The sequence below is a fragment of the Schistocerca serialis genome, chromosome 12 (assembly GCF_023864345.2).
Source record: "Schistocerca serialis cubense isolate TAMUIC-IGC-003099 chromosome 12, iqSchSeri2.2, whole genome shotgun sequence".
NCBI classification, from domain to species: domain Eukaryota; kingdom Metazoa; phylum Arthropoda; class Insecta; order Orthoptera; family Acrididae; genus Schistocerca; species Schistocerca serialis.
In genome coordinates this window covers 32,682,504-32,703,172 of record NC_064649.1, presented here as the reverse complement: position 1 = coordinate 32,703,172, position 20,669 = coordinate 32,682,504, and the positions used below count along the sequence as shown (strand labels likewise).

General features: G+C 44.1%; 1 protein-coding gene across 1 annotated transcript in view; it reads left to right on the top strand.

Annotated features, from left to right (window-relative positions):
- LOC126428415 (probable cytochrome P450 304a1) overlaps positions 1 to 20,669 on the top strand; it is a 117,908-nt gene that overhangs the window by 88,903 nt on the left and 8,336 nt on the right. Inside the window, exon 7 of the mRNA XM_050090341.1 lies at positions 3,382 to 3,499. Coding sequence (XP_049946298.1) covers positions 3,382 to 3,499 — 118 coding nt within the window. The remainder of the gene's footprint in view (positions 1 to 3,381; positions 3,500 to 20,669) is intronic.

The window sequence follows — 20,669 nt, the reverse complement described above, 5'->3', positions numbered from 1 at the left end:
GTTGCTTTGCAGCATTAAATTCTATGCGAGCCAAGCAGCACACCACTATTACTGTATTTGAACACTACAGAATATTTTTTTCTACTCATCTTCTTTAACTTATGCCACATTTAAAACAAGCTACCATTTATCACATCAACTAGAAATTATATCTAACAGTAAGTCATCTTCTATCCACCTGTATTTACTCAAAAACTAAACTCCTGTACACTAAAGCGTATCAGCAAACAGCCGCAGATTTCTGCTCACCACATCCATAAGATCGTTTATGTGTATAGAGAACAAGAGAAGTCCTATCACACTTCCATGGGGCACTCAGAGTTATACTTTTGTATCAGGTGAACACTCACTATCCAGGACTTTACAGTAGGTTCTAATATATGGGGCGATCAAAAAGTTTCCATTCAAAGGCTGCACACACAATGATCGGCATGCCAATCAGGCAAAATTACTGTGAGAATTGGCGCAATCATTCTGTCGATGCACCAGACTGGAAATAACTGTCTGCTAAAACACCGTGTCCTGCTGCTTGAGGAAGTCCATAAACTGCCTGCTGCACATCCTCGTTCGACAGAAATCGTCGCCCCTTCAAGTCAAATTTTTAAGGGATCAAAAGCATGATAATCGAATGGAGCGAGATTAGGACTATAGGGCAGGTGCTCCACTGTCTCCCGCCTTGAGTCTGCGTAACTTTTGCTGGCCTCCTAGATAGACCAGCGTCTTTTGTCGAATCGCGACCAGCAGAGAACTTTGTGTACCATTTCACAAAGGTGGTTTTCTACAGACATGCTGGCTCATTCCCATCTTCATTCCCTGATGGGTGTCTACCGGTATTTTTCCTTCGGTAGTCAAGAAAAGAATAACAGAACGTTGATCTTATTTAGACGTTTGTGGTAATAACGTGTCCATAGATCACCTTTCTGCATACATGTCGGAAAGACACGAATACCACGCCGATCTCTTGCCTATGTGTTGGTCCTTATATGTCTGCATTGGAGTCGCGCTACGTTGCATGTACGGTGCAGCAATGTCGCCAAACGGAAATTTTTTGAATGCTCTGAGTGCTCGTACTTAAAAAGTCTTTGAGCTATCCAAGTAGCCGGCCGTTGTGGCCGAGCGGTTCTAGGCGCTTCTGTCTGGAACCGCACACCGCTACAGTCGCAGGTTCGAATCCTGCCTCAGGCATGGATGTGTGTGATGTCCTTAGGTTAGTTAAGTTTAAGTAGTTCTAAGTTCTAGGGAACTGATGACCTCAGATGTTAAGTTCCATAGTGCTCAGAGCCATTTGAACCATTTGAACCACCCACGTATCTGGGAGCCTGCTGTGTATGTTCAGATCTTCGTTAATGATTCACAGAGTGGTATTATGTCAAATATTTTCTGTAAATGTAGGAAAATTGAAGCCGCCTGTTGCCCTTCATCCATGGTTCATGGGATTTCGTTCTGGTTTGTCGGTGTGAGTTTTCGTTCCTCAAGAAAATTTATTGACCAATTTCGAATTTACTCAGGAACTCTGAAGTATTAAAGATGTTGGTCTGTGATATTGTAGATCTTTCCAGACAGTCACTTAGGAATTTTAGCAGGGCGAGTAATTACCGCTAGATGCAAGCTAAGTATGGGGCCAATGCTGAAGAGTACTCTCTGTAAAACTAAATGTGGAGTCCATCTGACCTGGTAACTTATTCGTTTTCAGCTGCCTTTCAGTGCATAGATGCCTATCTCTATGTTCTACGAAGACTAAATGGGAGATAAGATACTGCGTGAAGAGTTTGACAGGGCACTGAAAGACCTGAGTCGAAACAAGGCCCCTGGAATAGACAACATTCCATTAGAACTACTGATGGCCTTGGGAGAGCCAGTCATGACAAAACTCTACCATCTGGTGAGCAAGATGTATGAGACAGGCGAAATACCCTCAGACTTCAAGAAGAATATAATAATTCCAATCCCAAAGAAACCAGGTGTTGACAGATGTGAAAATTACCGAACTATCAGTTTAATAAGTCACAGCTGCAAAATACTAACACAAATTCTTTACAGACGAATGGAAAAGCTGGTAGAAGCCGACCTCGGGGAAGATCAGTTTGGATTCCGTAGAAATGTTGGAACACGTGAGGCAATACTAACCTTACGACTTATCTTAGAAGAAAGATTAAGAAAAGGCAAACCTACGTTTCTAGCATTTGTAGACTTAGAGAAAGCTTTTGACAGTGTTGACTGGAATACTCTCTCTCAAATTCTGTAGGTGGCAGGGGTAAAATACAGGGAGTGAAAGGCTATTTACAATTTGTACAGAAACCAGATGGCAGTTATAAGAGTCGAGGGGCATGAAAGGGAAGCAGTGGTTAGGAAGGGAGTGAGACAGGGTTGTAGCCTCTTCCCGATGCTATTCAATCTGTATATTGAGCAAGCAGTAAAGGAAACAAAAGAAAAGTTCAGAGTAAGCATTAAAATTCATGGAGAAGAAGTAAAAACTTTGAGGTTCGCCGATGACTTTGTAATTCTGTCAGAGACAGCAAAGGACTTCGAAGAGCAGTTGAAGGGAATGGATAGTGTCTTGAAAGGAGGATATAAGATGAACATCAACAAAAGCAAAACGAGGATAATGGAATGTAGTCAAATTAAATCGGGTGATCCTGAGGGAATTAGATTAGGAAATGAGACACTTAAAGTAGTAAAGGAGTTTTGCTATTTAGGGAGTAAAATAACTGATGATGGTCGAAGTAGAGTGGATATAAAATGTAGACTGGCAATGGCAAGGAAATCGTTTCTGAAGAAGAGAAATTTGTGAACATCGAGTATAGATTTAAGTGTCAGGAAGTCCTTTCTGAAAGTCTTTGTATGGAGTGTGGCCATGTATGGAAGTGAAACATGGACGATAACTAGTTTGGACAAGAAGAGAATAGAAGCTTTCGAAATGTGGTGCTACAGAAGAATGCTGAAGATAAGGTGGGTTGATCATGTAACTAATGAGAAGGTATTGAATAGGATTGGGGAGAAGAGAAGTTTGTGGCACAACTTGACTAGAAGAAGGGATCGGTTGGTAGGACATGTTTTGAGGCATCAAGGGATCACAAATTTAGCATTGGAGGGCAGCGTGGAGGGTAAAAATCGTAGAGGGAGACCAAGAGATGAATACACTAAGCAGATGCAGAAGGATGTAGGTTGCAATAAGTACTGGGAGATGAAGAAGCTTGCACAGGATAGAGTAGCATGGAGAGCTGCATCAAACCAGTCTCTGGACTGAAGACCACACCAACAACAATGTTCTACATATGGGAGTCTGCACAGCTGTCAAAATCTGTTACACCACACCTAGAAGCAAAGTTGCCCGCTTGATAATGGCACGCAAGTGAAAAAACATGTGATCGCCTGTTACAGCCTGCCGTACACTGAGGCCACGCTGAGGGAGGTGATGCGGATCAACACCCCCGCACCCATCAGCGTCCCGCACAAGGTGACGGAGGACACCTCGCTACAAGGCTACTCCCTGCCAAAGGTCAGTTTCTAGCGTATCATTCCGAAGGGAAATTTTCGGTTTCATAACTGTCTTGATTATTAGTTCATACTTCATTTACGAGGGATATTCTGAAAGTAAGTCACTGTTTTTCACACGGAAACTTTATTGCCAAAACCAAATACACCATGGCATCAGGAACACACACCTTGCAGTACTTTTCAACGTAATCTCAACTGACATTGAGACGCTTGTTGTAGAGTGCAATCCAATTTCTTGGCCAAGAGCACAAAACCTTCATTCAAGATCTTGGCTCATGGCGGGAGTTTGGTGAAGATGTCGCAGTAGTGTGCCACATTGATAGTCCCTTGCCGGAGGAAATCAAGAAGAATCATACCCTTTGCGTTCCAGAACACTATAGCCATAACATTTCTGGCAGAGGGTGACACTTTAAAGTTTTTCTCCACTGGTGAACTGGGGTGCTTCCACGCCAATGAGGCAGCCTTGGATTCTGGGGAAAAGCGATGCACCCATGTCTCATTGCCTGTGTTGATTCTGAACACGAGCTCATCTACGGTCGTCCTTATAATGTTATGTATTATATAGCTACCAGTTTCAGTGCTCCAGTACACCATCTTCAGGCCTTAACTGATGATGAGGTGGTTAACGCCAATCATATACATCATTCATCAGTAACCAGCATTGTGTGGTTGATGGTTGGAGACACAACATCGTTGTTACAGATTTTTGTATCATCTTGCCACTGTAGAGTCTTGTACCAAGTCTTGAAGCAAGGGAGAGGGTATTGTTTGGTGGCCGGTGTCTTCTTTCTACAACACAGTGTAACAACACCAACGCTATACTATTGTACATATAACAATTTTTTCTTCTGATTTTAGATAAATTAGTGTAATCGATGTTCTGATTTCATTTCTTTTTCTTTTCTTGCCATTGTGTTAAAGAAACTATAAACAACTTTCGATGTGAATATTAATGTTTATGCCAAATTTCAAGCAATATTATAACAGAATTGAAATGTAAGAAACGTTGAAACTATTGTAAGATGTTAAAGTTGTAATTGTGCGTCTGATCCATACGTAGGCAATGTATTAGGATATGTAGAATGCAAAACCTTTGGTGAATACCCTGTCTGTAGGGGAGCGGTAAAAGGTGGATGGCAGGCTAGCGCGGGAAAATACACACGAGCGCGGCACGGCATAACGGGCTCAGCAGTAGTAGTCGGAGTTGGGCATCGGTCTAAGTAACACGTTCTGGATCGAGGAGGCTCTCCTGGAAAACGTGATTTCATTGAGCCTCGGATGTGCCGTTTCCGACGACTATACAGCATGGCAAAATTCTATAGGCACTAAATGGAAAAGTATTGCGACGCTAAGAAGAAACAAAGTGCCGATACATCAAGAGCCAAAGCCGTGATTGTATGTGTGCTTTGCGCCTCGCCATCTCGCCGCCCGCCAACCGCCGCATCGACACGAACAGGTTGAAACTTTTAGTACTGTATTCGTGTGGACCAGTGTTACTTTTGTTCCTGACTGTTCAATAACAATTTAACTTTTACTAGAACTGTCCTATCATTTAATTATCCTCATCATTAACCTGGATAGGGTCCTTTCCACATGTTGTGCAACCCGAGTGTCCCGAGCTGAAGAATTAAAGCTTATGTTAATAATAATTACCTGCAGTTCTAGATATGTGAGAAAAATGTTTAAAGAACTTTGTTGTTAATGAATATATAGGTCTGGCAAAGTTGGAAGATAATGTTGAAATTGGTTTAGTAATGAAGTTTAATTATTTGAGGCAGATAAAATGGTAATTAAATGAGCATGAAATAAGCTAAAAAGATTAGTAACTCACCTATTGGAAATCTTGAGTGCTTAATGAATCCTTTAATCAATATTTTCAATACAGTGATCATAACAGTTTCAGGATCTCCCCCCCCCCCCCTTTTTTTTCTTTTCTATTCATTTGAATTCTGAAGTGAACTGAACTGATTTGACCAGCATAGTTAAAGTCAATATAAAACCAAAATTTATCCGTGTTTTACCTTTTTCAAAATTGACATTGTATGTGTGTTTCGAAAGTGGTATTGCTAGGGTAACCTATGCCCGAATTTAATCAGATCAATAGACAGTACGAAGTTTGTAGCAAACATTATAGTGTATTGTTGTGTATTTATGGCTCGTCCATATTAGTACAGAAAGTGAAATTATTAGTTCAGTAGATTTTCTGGTTCTAAAAGTTACCATATTATGCAGTGTTATTACGTGTTGTTTTGTATGAAAGTACAGCAACTTGTACAGGGAAGAAACTCTCTTAATGCCTAATTAGGCTGGCGACCGTATTATTAACAATTTGGTAGCATCTGCTGTGTCGTTTCTTGTCCGTCCTAACGTGTAGTTGCACTTCAGACTTGCTTGACGTAACATTGTTGTTACTGAGTGGGTGAAAGTCTGATTTTGCCTCCATTCAGGTACACGTGGTCAACATATATACCAAAATCCTTTCTTATAAGGTGAAGCCCGTCAACTTACCATAGTACAGGCTTTAATAAGTATCGTGCGCACTAGTGTAGCGTTACAAAGCTGCACACTTGTATTAACAGGGTTCTTTATTCATAATAACAGGAAGCTACTTATCTTTAAGCAAGCTGTTGTGGTACAAGCTCTTCTGTAATAGTCCACATTAGCCTCACTGCTAGTGAAGCAGCTCTATAAACACTACAGTCTCGTAGCCAGTGACATGGACAGCCAACTAGAATAGCGACTGAGCAAGTAACTGAGCTAACCGCAGCTGCGACTCTGGCTCACTGACTGACCGTCTGACTGGGCTGACTGTCAGTGACTGACTAGGCCCTCCAGTCAGTGGCCGTGATCTAAATACCAGCGGTGGAGAGGGCGTCGGCGGCGCGTTGCTTGCGAATCTGTCTTTGGCCTCCCTCCTGATAGGTGCGCCTGATTCAGGGCCTATTATCGATCTTTTCGCAAACTCTTTGCCGACCGGCGTGCTGACGACAGCTTACACCAGGGCACAGGTTGTCTGTGAAAAGCATAGGTATTTACCGTTGCTGAATCGTGTATCCGATTGGAGTCAACCCCCTCATAGTCAAGTGAAGCCTGAAGATGGTGTACTGAAGCACCGGAACCGATAGGCATATAATAAATAATATCGAAAGGTCGACTGCAGGTGTTCCACTTTATTACATAAGTGAACAGCTGAAGACCCTCAAACCACCAATGAGAAGAATGGACATGCAAAAGCGAACTCATTTAGCTGTTGCACATACTGCATCAAGTGACTGAGGCTGATTGCAGCTCTTGCGCTCTTGTGATCTGGGACCAGGTTTCTTGGCACTCGCCGACACTGTTCCATAACCCAACACATCATGAAGCCTGTGACGGGCCTGAGCATGGCCAGTACACCGTGTGGACGCCACATCCATCCTACAACACCGTGTTCTGTACTCTAGCAATGTTGCTTTCATTCATGGATGTGAAGGGACAGCACTTAACATGCAACACCAGCGACCAACCATTTGACATGACTTCTTGACCGTACTAGTACACTAGTCTCATCTGCCCATTCATACAGATAACAGCAGGCACGTCCATTGGCGACCACATTGTCAGTACACAGCACACATTGTGGCGTTTGTTTGTGTCACCTGATGTACCATCTTCTCTTTGAAAAACAATGGCAAAACTTACTTTTGGGACGTCCCTCGTGTTACACTCATTGTATGCAAAGTAATAACACCAAACAAAAATTTAGTCATCCTGAGTAGACGTCACACTTATACCTATGAGCCAAAACATTATGGCCACCTGCTTAATAGCTTGTTTTTCCGTCTCTGGAACGAAATACATCACTGATTCTGCGCATCAGATATTCGACAGTTTGGTAGGTTTGTGGCATTAGATGACTACGCACATTCCACGTAATTCGCGTAAATAATCAGCCGATAATCTGTGTGCGCGGTGATGGCGACCGATGGCGACCCAGACGGGTTCATACGTTTTACATCAGGCGAGTTTGGTCTCCGAGACATCAACGAGAGTTCTCTGTAATGCTCCTCAAACCACTGTAGCACCATTCTGGCTCGGAGATACCGACAATTATACTGCTGAAAGATGACATCGGCGTAGGGGAAGACATCAAGAATTCAGGGATGCAGGTGGTTGGGAGGTGTCAGCGTGTCTTCGATCACTACCACGGCTCCCACGCAAGTGGAGGGGAATGTCTCCTATAGCATATTACTAGTCCCACCGACCTGCGGCCGTGGAGCGCTGCACATTTTGAGTCGCTGTCCACCTCAGTGACGGCGTCTGTGGAGACGACCAGCGAACTAGTGTAGCAAGAATGTGTTTCACCTCAAGAGCCGACACATTTCCGTTGATAGAGGGTCGAATTCCGATAGTCCCGTGCCCACTGTAATCACAACTAAAGATGTCGTTGGGTCAACATGTGAACACGTTGCGGCGGGGCGGGTTTAATTTCCGTACTGTATGTCACACTACCTTTCGTCGTACTGTTGTTGTTGTTGAGGTCTTCAGTCCTGAGACTGGTTTGATGCAGCTCTCCATGCTACTCTATCCTGTGCAAGCTTCTTCATCTCCCAGTACGTACTGCAGCCGACATCCTTCTGAATCTGCTTAGTGTATTCATCTTTTGGTCTCCCTCTACGATTTTTACCCTCCACGCTGCCCTCCAATACTAAATTGGTGATCCCTTGATGCCTCAGAACGTGTCCTACCAACCGGTCCCTTCTTCTTGTCAATTTGTACCACAAACTCCTCCCCAATTCTATTCAATACCTCCTCATTAGTTATGTGATCTGCCCATCTAATCTTCAGCATTCTTCTGTAGCACCACATTTTGAAAGCTTCTATTCTCTTCTTGTCCAAACTGTTTATCGACCATGTTTCACTTCCACACATGGCTACACTCCATATGAATACTTTCAGAAACGACTCCTTGACACTTAAATCTAGATGTTAACACTTTTCTCTTCTTCAGAATCGCTTTCCTTGCCATTGCCAGTCTACATTTTATATCCACTACGACCATCATCAGTTATTTTGCTCCCCAAATAGCAAAACTCCTTTACTACTTTAAGTGTCTCATTTCCTAATCTAATTCCCTCAGCATCACTCGACTTAATTCGACTACATTCCATTATCCTCGTTTTGCTTTTGTTGATGTTCATCTTATATCCTCCTTTCAAGACACTGTCCATTCCGTTCAACTCCTCTTCCAATTCCTTTACTGTCTCTGACAGAATTACAATGTCATCGGTGAACCTCGAAGTTTTTATTTCTTCTCCATGGATTTTAATACCTATTCCGAATTTTTCTTTTTTTTTCCTTTACTGCTTGTTCAATATACAGATGGAACAACATCGGGGAGAGGCTAGAACCCTGTCTCACTCCCTTTTCAACCACTGCTTCCCTTTCATATCCCTCGACTCTAATAACTGCCATCTGCTTTCTGTACAAATTGTAAATAGCCTCTCGCTCCCTGTATTTTACCCCTGCCACCTTCAGAATTTGAAAGAGAGTATTCCAATCAACATTGTCAAAAGCTTTCTCTAAGTCTACAAATGCTAGAAACGTAGGTTTGCTTTTTCTTAGTCTAGCTACTAAGATAAGTCGTAGGGTCAGTATTGCCTCATGTGTTCCAATATTTCTACGTAATCCAAACTGATCTTCTCCGAGGTCGGCTTCTACCAGTTTTTCCATTCGTCTGTAAAGAATTTGTGTTAGTATTTTGCAGCCGTGGCTTACTAAACTGATAGTTCAGTAATTTTTCACATCTGTCACCCCCTGCTACCTTTGGGATTAGAATTATGATATTCTTCTTGAAGTCTGAGGGTATTTCGCCTGTCTCATACATCTTGCTCACCAGATGGTAGAGTTTTGTCAGGACTAGCTCTCCCAAGGCCGTCAGTAGTTCTAATGGAATGTTGTCTACTCCTGGGGCCTTGTTTCGACTCAGGTCTTTCGTCGTACTGTGCATTACAAATGTTCCACCTACCTCAGTACGGTGTCTGATAATCAGCCCATTTCTCTGCATACGTAGATACTGTCCAGACAATGTTAAAAGCAGCGTTGAAGAACAACACCATCAATACTTGCGTTTGCAAAGTCAGCGTAAACTCTGGTAGCAGACTATCCTGTAATATCTCATAACAAATTTCGGGTGGAGGGCGATCGCTTCACCTCTTTAGAAAAATGGCAAAATTCTGCAACGAGTTCTTTTATTTCCTTAGGTTCAAAATTATACAACTTTCCATCAGCCCGTATTTAATTAACGAATAATATTACTGTCCTCAGCTCACAGTTCATACAACCCAGTACACACACAAGTCAGCCAGGAATGTACTTAAGTCCGACCGGAATTATTACGCGATTTACAGTCAGTACTCTGCTTCAATCTACGAGTTTCACATTCGGTCCTTTTTCAGTGGATTTCTAATAAAGAAATTGCTCGTCAAACATTCCATATACGGATACGAAATATGCCGTGCGGAATTTTACAAAGGCTGAAAGTTCACACTCGTTTATCTCTCTAACAAACCACTTCACGAAGTTCAAATTTTCACAATCTGTCTGTAAATGCAACTGATTTCACGGCAATACAATCCGGACGCGAGATACCAGTAACTTCTTCATTTTACTCATAACGTAGACGGACACGTCCAACATGACCTGCACGTCCGATAGCCAGTCAGCGACTACCTCAACGCCGTCCCTTCCATGGCCTACAACTACACTACTGGCCGTTAAAATTGCTACACCACGAAGATGACGAGCTACAGACGCGAAATTTAACCGCGAGGAAGAACATGCTGTGATATGCAAATGATTAGCTTTGCAGAGCATTCACACAAGGTTGGCGCCGGTGGCGACACCTACAACGTGCTGACATGAGGAAAGTTTCCAACCGATTTCTCATACACAAACACCAGTTGACCGACGTTGCCTGGTGAAACGTTGTTGTGATGCCTCGTGTAAGGAGGAGAAATGCGTACCATCTCGTTTCCGACTTTGATACAGGTCGGATTGTAGCCTATCGCGATTGCAGTTTATCGTATCGCGACATTGCTGCTCGAGTTCGTCGAGATCCAGTGACTGTTAGCAGAATATGGAATCGGTGGGTTCAGGAGGGTAATGCGGAACGCCGTGCTGGATCCCAACGGCCTCGTATCACTAGCAGTAGAGATGACAGGCATCTTATCCGCATGGCTGTAACGGATCGTGCAGCCACGTCTCTATCCCTGAGTCAACAGATGTTTGCAAGACAACAACCATCTGCACGAACAGTTCGACGACGTTTGCAATAGCATGGACCATCAGCTCGGAGACTGTGGCTGCGGTTACCCTTGTCGCTGCATCACACACAGGAGCGCCTGCGATCGCGTACTCAACGACGAACCTGGGTGCACGAATGGCAAAACGTCATTTTTTCGGATGAATCTAGGTTCTATTCACAGCATCATAATGGTCGCATCCGTGTTTGGCGACATCGCGGTGAACGCACATTGGAAGCGTGTATTCGACATCGCCGTACGGGCGTATCACCCAATGTGATGGTACAGGGTGCCATTGGTTACACGTCTCGGTCACCTCTTGTTCGCACTGACGGCACTTTCGACGTTACATTTCAGATGTGTTAACGACCCGTGGTTCTACCCTCCATTCGATCCCTGCGAAATCCTACATTTCAGCAGGATAATGCACGACAGCATGTTGCAGGTCCTGTACGGGCCTTTCTGGATACAGAAAATGTTCGACTGCTGCCCTGACCAGCACATCCTCCAGATCTCTCAGTGATTGAAAACGTCTGGTCAATGGTGGCCGAACAACTGGCTCGTCACAATACGCCAGTCACTACTCTTGATGAACTGTGGTATCGTGTTGAAGCTGCATGGGCAGGTGTACCTGTACACGCCATCCAAGCTCTGTTTGACTCAATGCCCAGGCGTATCAAGGCCGTTACTACTGCCAGCGGTGGTTGTTCTGGGACTGATTTCTCAGGATCTATGCACCCAAATGCGTGACAATGTAATCACATGTCAGTTCTAGTATAACATATTTGTCCAATGGATACCCGTTTATCATCTGCATTTGTTCTTGGTGTAGCAATTTTAATGTCCACTAGTGTAATTGCAATACACGGGAAATGCTTAACTCTGATTGGTTTTTCAAAATGACCAGTCAATCAAAACAATCCTTCGAATTCTTTTTCGCGCTAAAACTGTCTTACACGAATCAACATTCACAGATGCATTTACGTCACTTCATGATGCAAATATTAATAAAATGTTAAACAAAACCAGACGAAAAGAAAACTAATCTTGAAATAACTTTAGAAAACTATTACTCTGCAAATGGCTATTCTGGCTGCCTACTTACAAAAGCAAGTACCCTTGGACACACGTCATCAGCACTGTGGGGCAACTACATTTTTCGTTGCAATCTTCTTGCTTAACACTTTCCCATGACATAGTTTCATAATGTTTAACATGAGATAATATTGAATTTTTTCGTATGTCCCACATACACACTCTCACTCATTCTCATTTACTCACACAACAACACATTAAATAAATACCGACCTTTTCTGAATTTTATATTACGAAAACGAAAAATAGTTAATGTTTTTAATTATGAAAATTCAAGCAAATTGACATAACATTTTGTGAACTTCAGTAGTGATTCCAAATGATACTAAAAGACGAACTGTTATGACTCCTAACTGACTTTAATCTTACAAGTGTCGGTTTGGGGTGTTTTAGGTAATTTTCTCTATCTCTGAAAGTATGCCAGCTAGAAAGCTGAAATTTTTACATAATCTTCTTTTTAATAACAAAGGGCAGTATATTGACTTTTAACTAAATTGAATAATATTTAATATACCGGGTGATCAAAAAATCAGTATAAATTTGAAAACTGAATAAATCACGGAATGATGTAGATTGAGAGGTGGAAATTGACACACATGTTTGGAATGACATGGGGTTTTATTAGAACCAAAAAAATACAAAAGCTCAAAAAATGTCCGACAGATGGCGCTTCATCTGATCAGAATAGCAATAATTAGCATAACAAAGTAAGACAAAGCAAAGCTGATGTTCTTCACAGGAAATGCTCAATATGTCCACCATCATTCCTCAACAATAGCTATAGTCGAGGAATGATGTTGTGAGCAGCACTGTAAAGCATGTCCGGAGTTATGGTGAGGCATTGGCGTCGGATGTCGTCTTTCAGCATCCCTAGAGATGTCGGTCGATCACGATACACTTGCGACTTCAGGTAACCCCAAAGCCAATAATCGCATGGACTGAGGTCTGGGGACCTGGGAGGCCAAGCATGACGAAATTGGCGGCTGAGCACACGATCATCATCAAACGACGCGCGCAAGAGTTCTTTCACGCGTCTGGCAATATGGGGTGAAGAGCCATCCTGCTTAAACATCGTACGTTACAGCAGGTGTTTATCAGCCAGGCTGGGGATGATGCGATTCTGTAACATATCGGCCTACCTCTCACCCGTCACGGTAGTAGTTACAAAACCAGAATCACGCATTTCCTCGAAGAAAAAAGGCCCGATAACGGTAGATGTGGTAAATCCAACCCATGCCGTGACTTTCTCGTCGTGCAGTGGAGTTTCCACGACGGTTCTAGGATTTTCGGTAGCCCAAATTCTGCAGTTGTGGGCGTTGACAGACCCTCGGGGCATGAAATGAGCTTCGTCGGTCCACAACACGTTACCCAACTAATCGTCATCTTACGCCAGCTTTTGAAACGCGCACACCGCAAACGCCCTCCGCTTCACTAAATCGTCAGGATTTTGTACGGATAGTATCGGAGGGTACGCCTCAGTGCCAACCAAACAGTAGTGTATGGAATGCCGGTGCGACGTGCGACTGCACGAGCGCTGACTTCCCCGTGCATAGACGAACCCGCTACAGTCTCCATTTCTTCCTGAACTGTCTCAGCAGCATTACGCCTTGAGATCGGTCGGCCACTACGGGGTCTATCGTCTAAGCAACCCGTGGCTTCGAACTTCGAAATCATTCTCGCCAAAGCTGCATTTGTCAACGGATCTTTACCCGTCGAATCCCCTTCCTATGGCGATAGTATCGTAACGCTGAACTAGCACATTCCCCATTCTGATAATACAGCTTCACTAAAAGCGCCTTTTCAGGTAACGTCAACATGCTGCGACTGCTGGCGCATCTCATTCTCTCGCTCATTACAGCTCCTTTTATACACGATTGTCATGCGCAGTCACTGACGTTTTGCTGTCCAGCGCCATCTGTCGGACATTTTGTGAACTTTGTTTTTTTTTACTCTAATGAAACCCCATGTCATTCCAAGCATGTGTGTCAATTTTTACCTCTCTATCTACATTATTCCGTGGTTTATTAAGTTTTCAAATTTATACTGAGTTTTTGATCACTCGGTAGTTTATTTAGATTCTTAGGGGCTTGAATATTCTGTGGCTCGAATTGACACAGGTACCGCTTCCCACGGCTAGGCTAGCGACAGGTGCGAATGAGTGATGCTAAGATACAAGCGGCTGTTTCTATCACCGCTAATGGCTCAAGAGCTACGAGCCATAGTGGAAAGTAGCTTACTGCAATAAAATGTTATTGCGGGATTGACTCGCGACGTTACAACGTAAGGATGGTCTGCTGTGGAGCTCTATGTTCGACAACGTACGATGAATGGTTTGATCCGAAATACTTGTGCATCACCCAACATAGTGCCCCTTTGGCAGAGATGCCACATGTCACCATCTATCCAACCATAAATGGATGTCCATAGCTCTTCACAGAAAGTTTGCTCTGAAAGTAGGATAGATGGTGACCTGTAGCATCTCTGCCGAAGGAGCACTATGTTGGTGGACACACAACAACTTCGGAGCAAACCGTTCATCGTACGTTGTCGAACATAGAGCTCCGCAGCAGACAATCCTTACGTGTTGACATGTTGACCGAGTGGTAGTTTCTCTGCCCTTCTACCTCTTTGTTTAGATGCTCACAACAGTAGCATGTGAGCATTGGACCGGCTTTGCTGTTTTCGAGATACTCGTTCACAAGCTATGCGTAATAATAATCTGTGATTTGTCAAAGTAGCTTCGCTAGGGTGGTCCCCTGTGAGTGCGTGTTCCACTTACATACTTTTGACCCCGCTCCACGTGCCCACAATGCCTCCAGTCGGCATCCAGTGTCGCAGTGGGAATTGGGCAGAGGCCAGTGCATTATCAGTATTATCCTGTAACTCCGCCTCCAACCTTGGTGTTGGCCTCACGTTGGCGAAGGAGAGAGCCCACAGGCTTTTTCGGGTTTGCCATATCCACCTGAAGTCACTCACTGATCATTAGGTCCCACAGAGCTACTACACTCCTGGAAATTGAAATAAGGCGGAAGGTGCACGTGCCCGTCGACCTGGGACGGACCGCAGCGACGCACGGATTCACGCCAAGACCGTAGGATCCTACGCAGTGCCGTAGGGGGCCGCACCGCCACTTCCCAGCAAATTAGGGACACTGTTGCTCCTGGGGTATCGGCGAGGACCATTCGCAACCGTCTCCATGAAGCTGGGCTACGGTCCCGCACACCTTTAGGCCGTCTTCCGCTCACGCCCCAACATCGTGCAGCCCGCCTCCAGTGGTGTCGCGACAGGCGTGAATGGAGGGACGAATGGAGTCGTGTCGTCTTCAGCGATGAGAGTCGCTTCTGCCTTGGTGCCAATGATGGTCGTATGCGTGTTTGGCGCCGTGCAGGTGAGCGCCACAATCAGGACTGCATACGACCGAGGCACACAGGGCCAACACCCGGCATCATGGTGTGGGGAGCGATCTCCTACACTGGCCGTACACCACTGGTGATCGTCGAGGGGACACTGAATAGTGCACGGTACATCCAAACCGTCATCGAACCCATCGTTCTACCATTCCTAGACCGGCAAGGGAACTTGCTGTTCCAACAGGACAATGCACGTCCGCATGTATCCCGTGCCACCCAACGTGCTCTAGAAGGTGTAAGTCAACTACCCTGGCCAGCAAGATCTCCGGATCTGTCCCCCATTGAGCATGTTTGGGACTGGATGAAGCGTCGTCTCACGCGGTCTGCACGTCCAGCACGAACGCTGGTCCAACTGAGGCGCCAGGTGGAAATGGCATGGCAAGCCGTTCCACAGGACTACATCCAGCATCTCTACGATCGTCTCCATGGGAGAATAGCAGCCTGCATTGCTGCGAAAGGTGGATATACACTGTACTAGTGCCGACATTGTGCATGCTCTGTTGCCTGTGTCTATGTGCCTGCGGTTCTGTCAGTGTGATCATGTGATGTATCTGACCCCAGGAATGTGTCAATAAAGTTTCCCCTTCCTGGGACAATGAATTCACGGTGTTCTTATTTCAATTTCCAGGAGTGTATTTTGCGGAGAAAGACACTTGACAGAGCGATGTGGCGCAGTGGTTAGCACACTGTACTCGCATTCGGGAGGACGACGGTTGAAACCCGTATCCGGCCATCCTGATTTAGGTTTTTCGGTATTTACCTAATTCGCTTCAGGCAATTGTGAGGATGGTTCCTTTGAAAGCAGCCGACTTCCTTCCCCATCCTTTCCTAATACAATGGGAACCAAGACTCGCTGGTTGGTTTCTGTCCTTCTCCCCCCCCCCCCCCCGACCCCAAGCCTCAATCAACCAAGCAACCAGAAAGACATAACTATTATGTGGACCGTTTAACAAGATGGGAGCATCGCTGGCAGAAGTGTATAAATTCACTAGGAAAAATAAAAATAAATTTGAAGAAAAGTGTCTCATTTTTTCGTTACATCTACATCCACATCTACATACCGTGCGCAAGTCACCTCTCCTGTTCCACTTGCAATCAGAGCGATGATAAAATGACTGTACGTATGCTTCCGTATTAGCCCTAATTTCTCGTATCTTATCTTCGTGGGCCTTACGCAAAATATACGTTGGCAGCAGTAGAATCGCTCTGAAATCAGCTCCAAATGCTGGTTCTCTAAAATTTCTCAAAAGTAATCCCCGATAAGAACATCGCTCGCCTTCTCTAAAGGGATTTCCAGTTGAGTTCCTGAAGGATCTCCGTAACAGTTGCACATTTTTCAAACTTACTGGTAACAAAAGCAAAACGAGGATAATGGAATGTAGTCGAATTAAGTCGGGTGATGCTGCGAGAATTAGATTAGGAAATGAGACACTCAAAGTAGTAAATGAGTTTTGCTATTTGGGGAGCAAAATAACTGATGATGGTCGAAGTAGAGAGGATATAAAATGTAGACTGGCAATGGCAAGGAAAGCATTTCTGAAGGAGAGAAATTTGTTAACATCGAGTATAGATTTAAGTGTCAGGAAGTCGTTTCTGAAAGTATTTGTGTGGAGTGTAGCCGTGTATGGAAGTGAAACGTGGACCATAAATAGTTTAGACAAGAAGAGAATAGAAGCTTTCGAAATGTAGTGCTACAGAAGAATGCTGAAGATTAGATGGGTAGATCACATAACTAATGAGGAGATATTGAATTGGACTGGAGAGAAGAGAAATTTTTGGCACAACTTGACTAGAAGAAGGGATCGGTTGGTAGGGCACATTCTGACGCGTCAAGGGATCACCAATTTAGTACTGGAGGGCAGCGTGGAGGGTAAAAATCGTAGAGGGAGACCAAGAGATGAATACACTAAGCAGATTCAGAAGGATGTAGGTTGCAGTAGGTACTGGGAGATGAAGAAGCTTGCACAGGATAGAGTAGCATGGAGAGCTGCATCAAACCAGTCTGTGGACTGAAGACCACAACAACAACAACATCTGAGAAAATTGCAAGCTGAGTTCCTCACGACGATACTTTCTAAAACCATAACTGAGAATATGTTCAAGTTTTCTGCAGCAGACCGGTGTTAGGGATATTGGCCTGTAATTTGGCAGGTCAGTTCTTTTACCCTTTTTACATAAGGGGTCACCTGCCCTTTTTTCCAGTCGCTTGGGTCTTAGCCGCGCGGGATTAGCCGAGCGGTCAGGGGCGCTGCAGTCATGGACTGTACGGCTGGTCCCGGCGGAGGTTCGAGTCCTCCCTCGGGCATGGGTGTGTGTGTTTGTCCTTAGGATAATTTAGGCTAAGTAGTGTGTATGCTTAGGGACTGATGACCTTAGCAGTTAAGTCCCATAAGATTTCACACACATTTGAACTTTTTTTTTTCTTTTTTTTGCTTGGGTTTTAGCGCTGGGCGAGACATTCGCTATAAATGCAACGTATCGAATTTTTTTTATTAATAATTATTTCCTAGCACAACCGCCGGCCGGAGTGGCCAAGCGGTTCTAGGCGCTTCAGTCTGGAACCGCGCGACCGCTACGGTCACAGGTTCGAATCCTGCCTCGAGCATGGATATTTCTGATGTCCTTAGGTGGGTTAGGTTTAAGTAGTTCTAAGTTCTAGGTTAGTGATGACCTCAGATGTTAAGTCCCATAGTGCTCAGAGCCATTTGATTTTCAGCACAACGTACCGTGCAATGTCCTTACAAGCTTATCAGACTGTTTCTGACCATCTTGTATGTTTCTTTCCCTTTGTTGCAGGTGTTGCTAAATGCTATCCTCATTTAAATAATGTTGCCACTCATAATATTAAGCGGAAATTTTATCCAAGACTTTTTGCAATTCCTTAGAATCGTCCAACGATGGTACTGTCCTGAACTTCGGCGGTAGTGGTAAATAATCTTGTAATACTGTTGATCCTGTCTGTTAAATTATTCATGTATGTTGAAGACATCAGAGGTCTTATTGTGCTACTTTGGGACACACCCGATGTTAGTTCCGTTCCTGCAGAACATTCTCCTTCCAGCGTAACGTACTGGTTGCTGTTAGTCAACTATTTTAAGACCCAATCACATATTTGTGAATACAGTCCGTAAGATTGTATCTTGGTCAGTTTTCGGCAATTTGCTACAATTCTGAATGCTTTTCACAAATCTGAAAAATTGGAATGTACTAGTCCATATGCATCTGTCGTTTGCAACATGTAATAGTCAGTTCCACAAGAAAGTATACGCCGTTATCTGTATGAAATAAAAAGACTCTATTATAAATGAATGTTTACATGAAAATACATGTTATTACTAATTGCACAGTTATCTAATAGTTAGTCCAGTCACCGCCATTATCGATTATAGCTTCGCACCGTAGCCCTCTCTCCGGTAAATCATCCACGTTTCCAAACTCTAAATATCGTCTGACCCACTTCGCAACGAATGTCTTTGACTTTCTAAGAATTTTAGCAGCAGCAACATATGAAAGCTTTGGTTCCTTTGGATGATGTACAAGGATGACTCCCTCGTCACGCTCCAGATATTTTGCATTCATTTTAAACTGCAACCGACAAAACAAAACATTCAACTCTCACACTGTTTATCTATGTCCTGTGCAAAAGCGCATTGATTACAAATTCGAGACCACTACCAGAGATATGACTGCGGAGATATATATATACAGGGTGTTTCACTAAATGTGTTTCCCTCTGTAAGTTACGAAGTAATGGGCGACGGAAATATTTATTGCGGCAGATCACCATGTATATATATATATATATATATATATATATATATATATATATATATATATATATATATATATATATACAGGGTGTTTCAAAAATGACCGGTATATTTGAAACGGCAATAAAAACTAAACGAGCAGCGATAGAAATACACCGTTTGTTGCAATATGCTTGGGACAACAGTACATTTTCAGGCGGACAAACTTTCTAAATTACAGTAGTTACAATTTTCAACAACAGATGGCGCTGCAAGTGATGTGAAAGATATAGACGACAACGCAGTCTGTGGGTGCGCCATTCTGTACGTCGTCTTTCTGCTGTAAGCGTGTGCTGTTCACAACGTGCAAGTGTGCTGTGGACAACATGGTTTATTCCTTAGAACAGAGGATTTTTCTGGTGTTGGAATTCCACCGCCTAGAACACAGTGTTGTTGCAACAAGACGAAGTTTTCAACGGAGGTTTAATGTAACCAAAGGACCGAAAAGCGATACAATAAAGGATCTGTTTGAAAAATTTCAACGGACTGGGAACGTGACGGATGAACGTGCTGGAAAGGTAGGGCGACCGCGTACGGCAACCACAGAGGGCAATGCTCAGCTAGTGCAGCAGGTGATCCAACAGCGGCCTCGGGTTTCTGTTCGCCGTGTTGCAGCTGCGGTCCAAATGACGCCAACGTCCACGTATCGTCTCATGCGCCAGAGTTTACACCTCTATCCATACAAAATTCAAACGCGGCGACCCCTCAGCGCCGCTACCATTGCTGCACGAGAGACATTCGCTAACGATATAGTGCACAGGATTAATGACGGCGATATGCATGCGGGCAGCATTTGGTTTACTGACGAAGCTTATTTTTACCTGGACGGCTTCGTCAATAAACAGAACTGGCGCATATGGGGAACCGAAAAGCCCCATGTTGCAGTCCCATCGTCCCTGCATCCTCAAAAAGTACTGGTCTGGGCCCCCATTTCTTCCAAAGGAATCATTGGCCCATTTTTCAGATCCAAAACGATTACTGCATCACTCTATCTGGACATTCTTCGTGAATTTGTGGCGGTACGAACTGCCTTAGACGACACTGCGAACACCTCGTGGTTTATGCAAGATGGTGCCCGGCCACACCGCACGGCCGACGTCTTTAATTTCCTGAATGAATATTTCGATGATCGTGTGATTGCTTTGGGCTATCCGAAACATACAGGAGGCGGCGTGGATTGGCCTCCCTATTCGCCAGACATGAACCCCTGTGACTTCTTTCTGTGGGGACACTTGAAAGACCAGGTGTACCGCCAGAATCCAGAAACAATTGAACAGCTGAAGCAGTACATCTCATCTGCATGTGAAACCATTCCGCCAGACACGTTGTCAAAGGTTTCGTGTAATTTCATTCAGAGACTACGCCATATTATTGCTACGCATGGTGGATATGTGGAAAATATCGTACTATAGAGTTTGCCATACCGCAGCGCCATCTGTTGTTGACAATTGTAACTACTGTAATTTGGAAAGTTTGTCTGCCTGAAAATGTACTGTTGTCCCAAGCATATTGCAACAAACGGTGTATTTCTATCGCTGCTCGTTTAATTTGTATTGCCGTTTCAAATATACCGG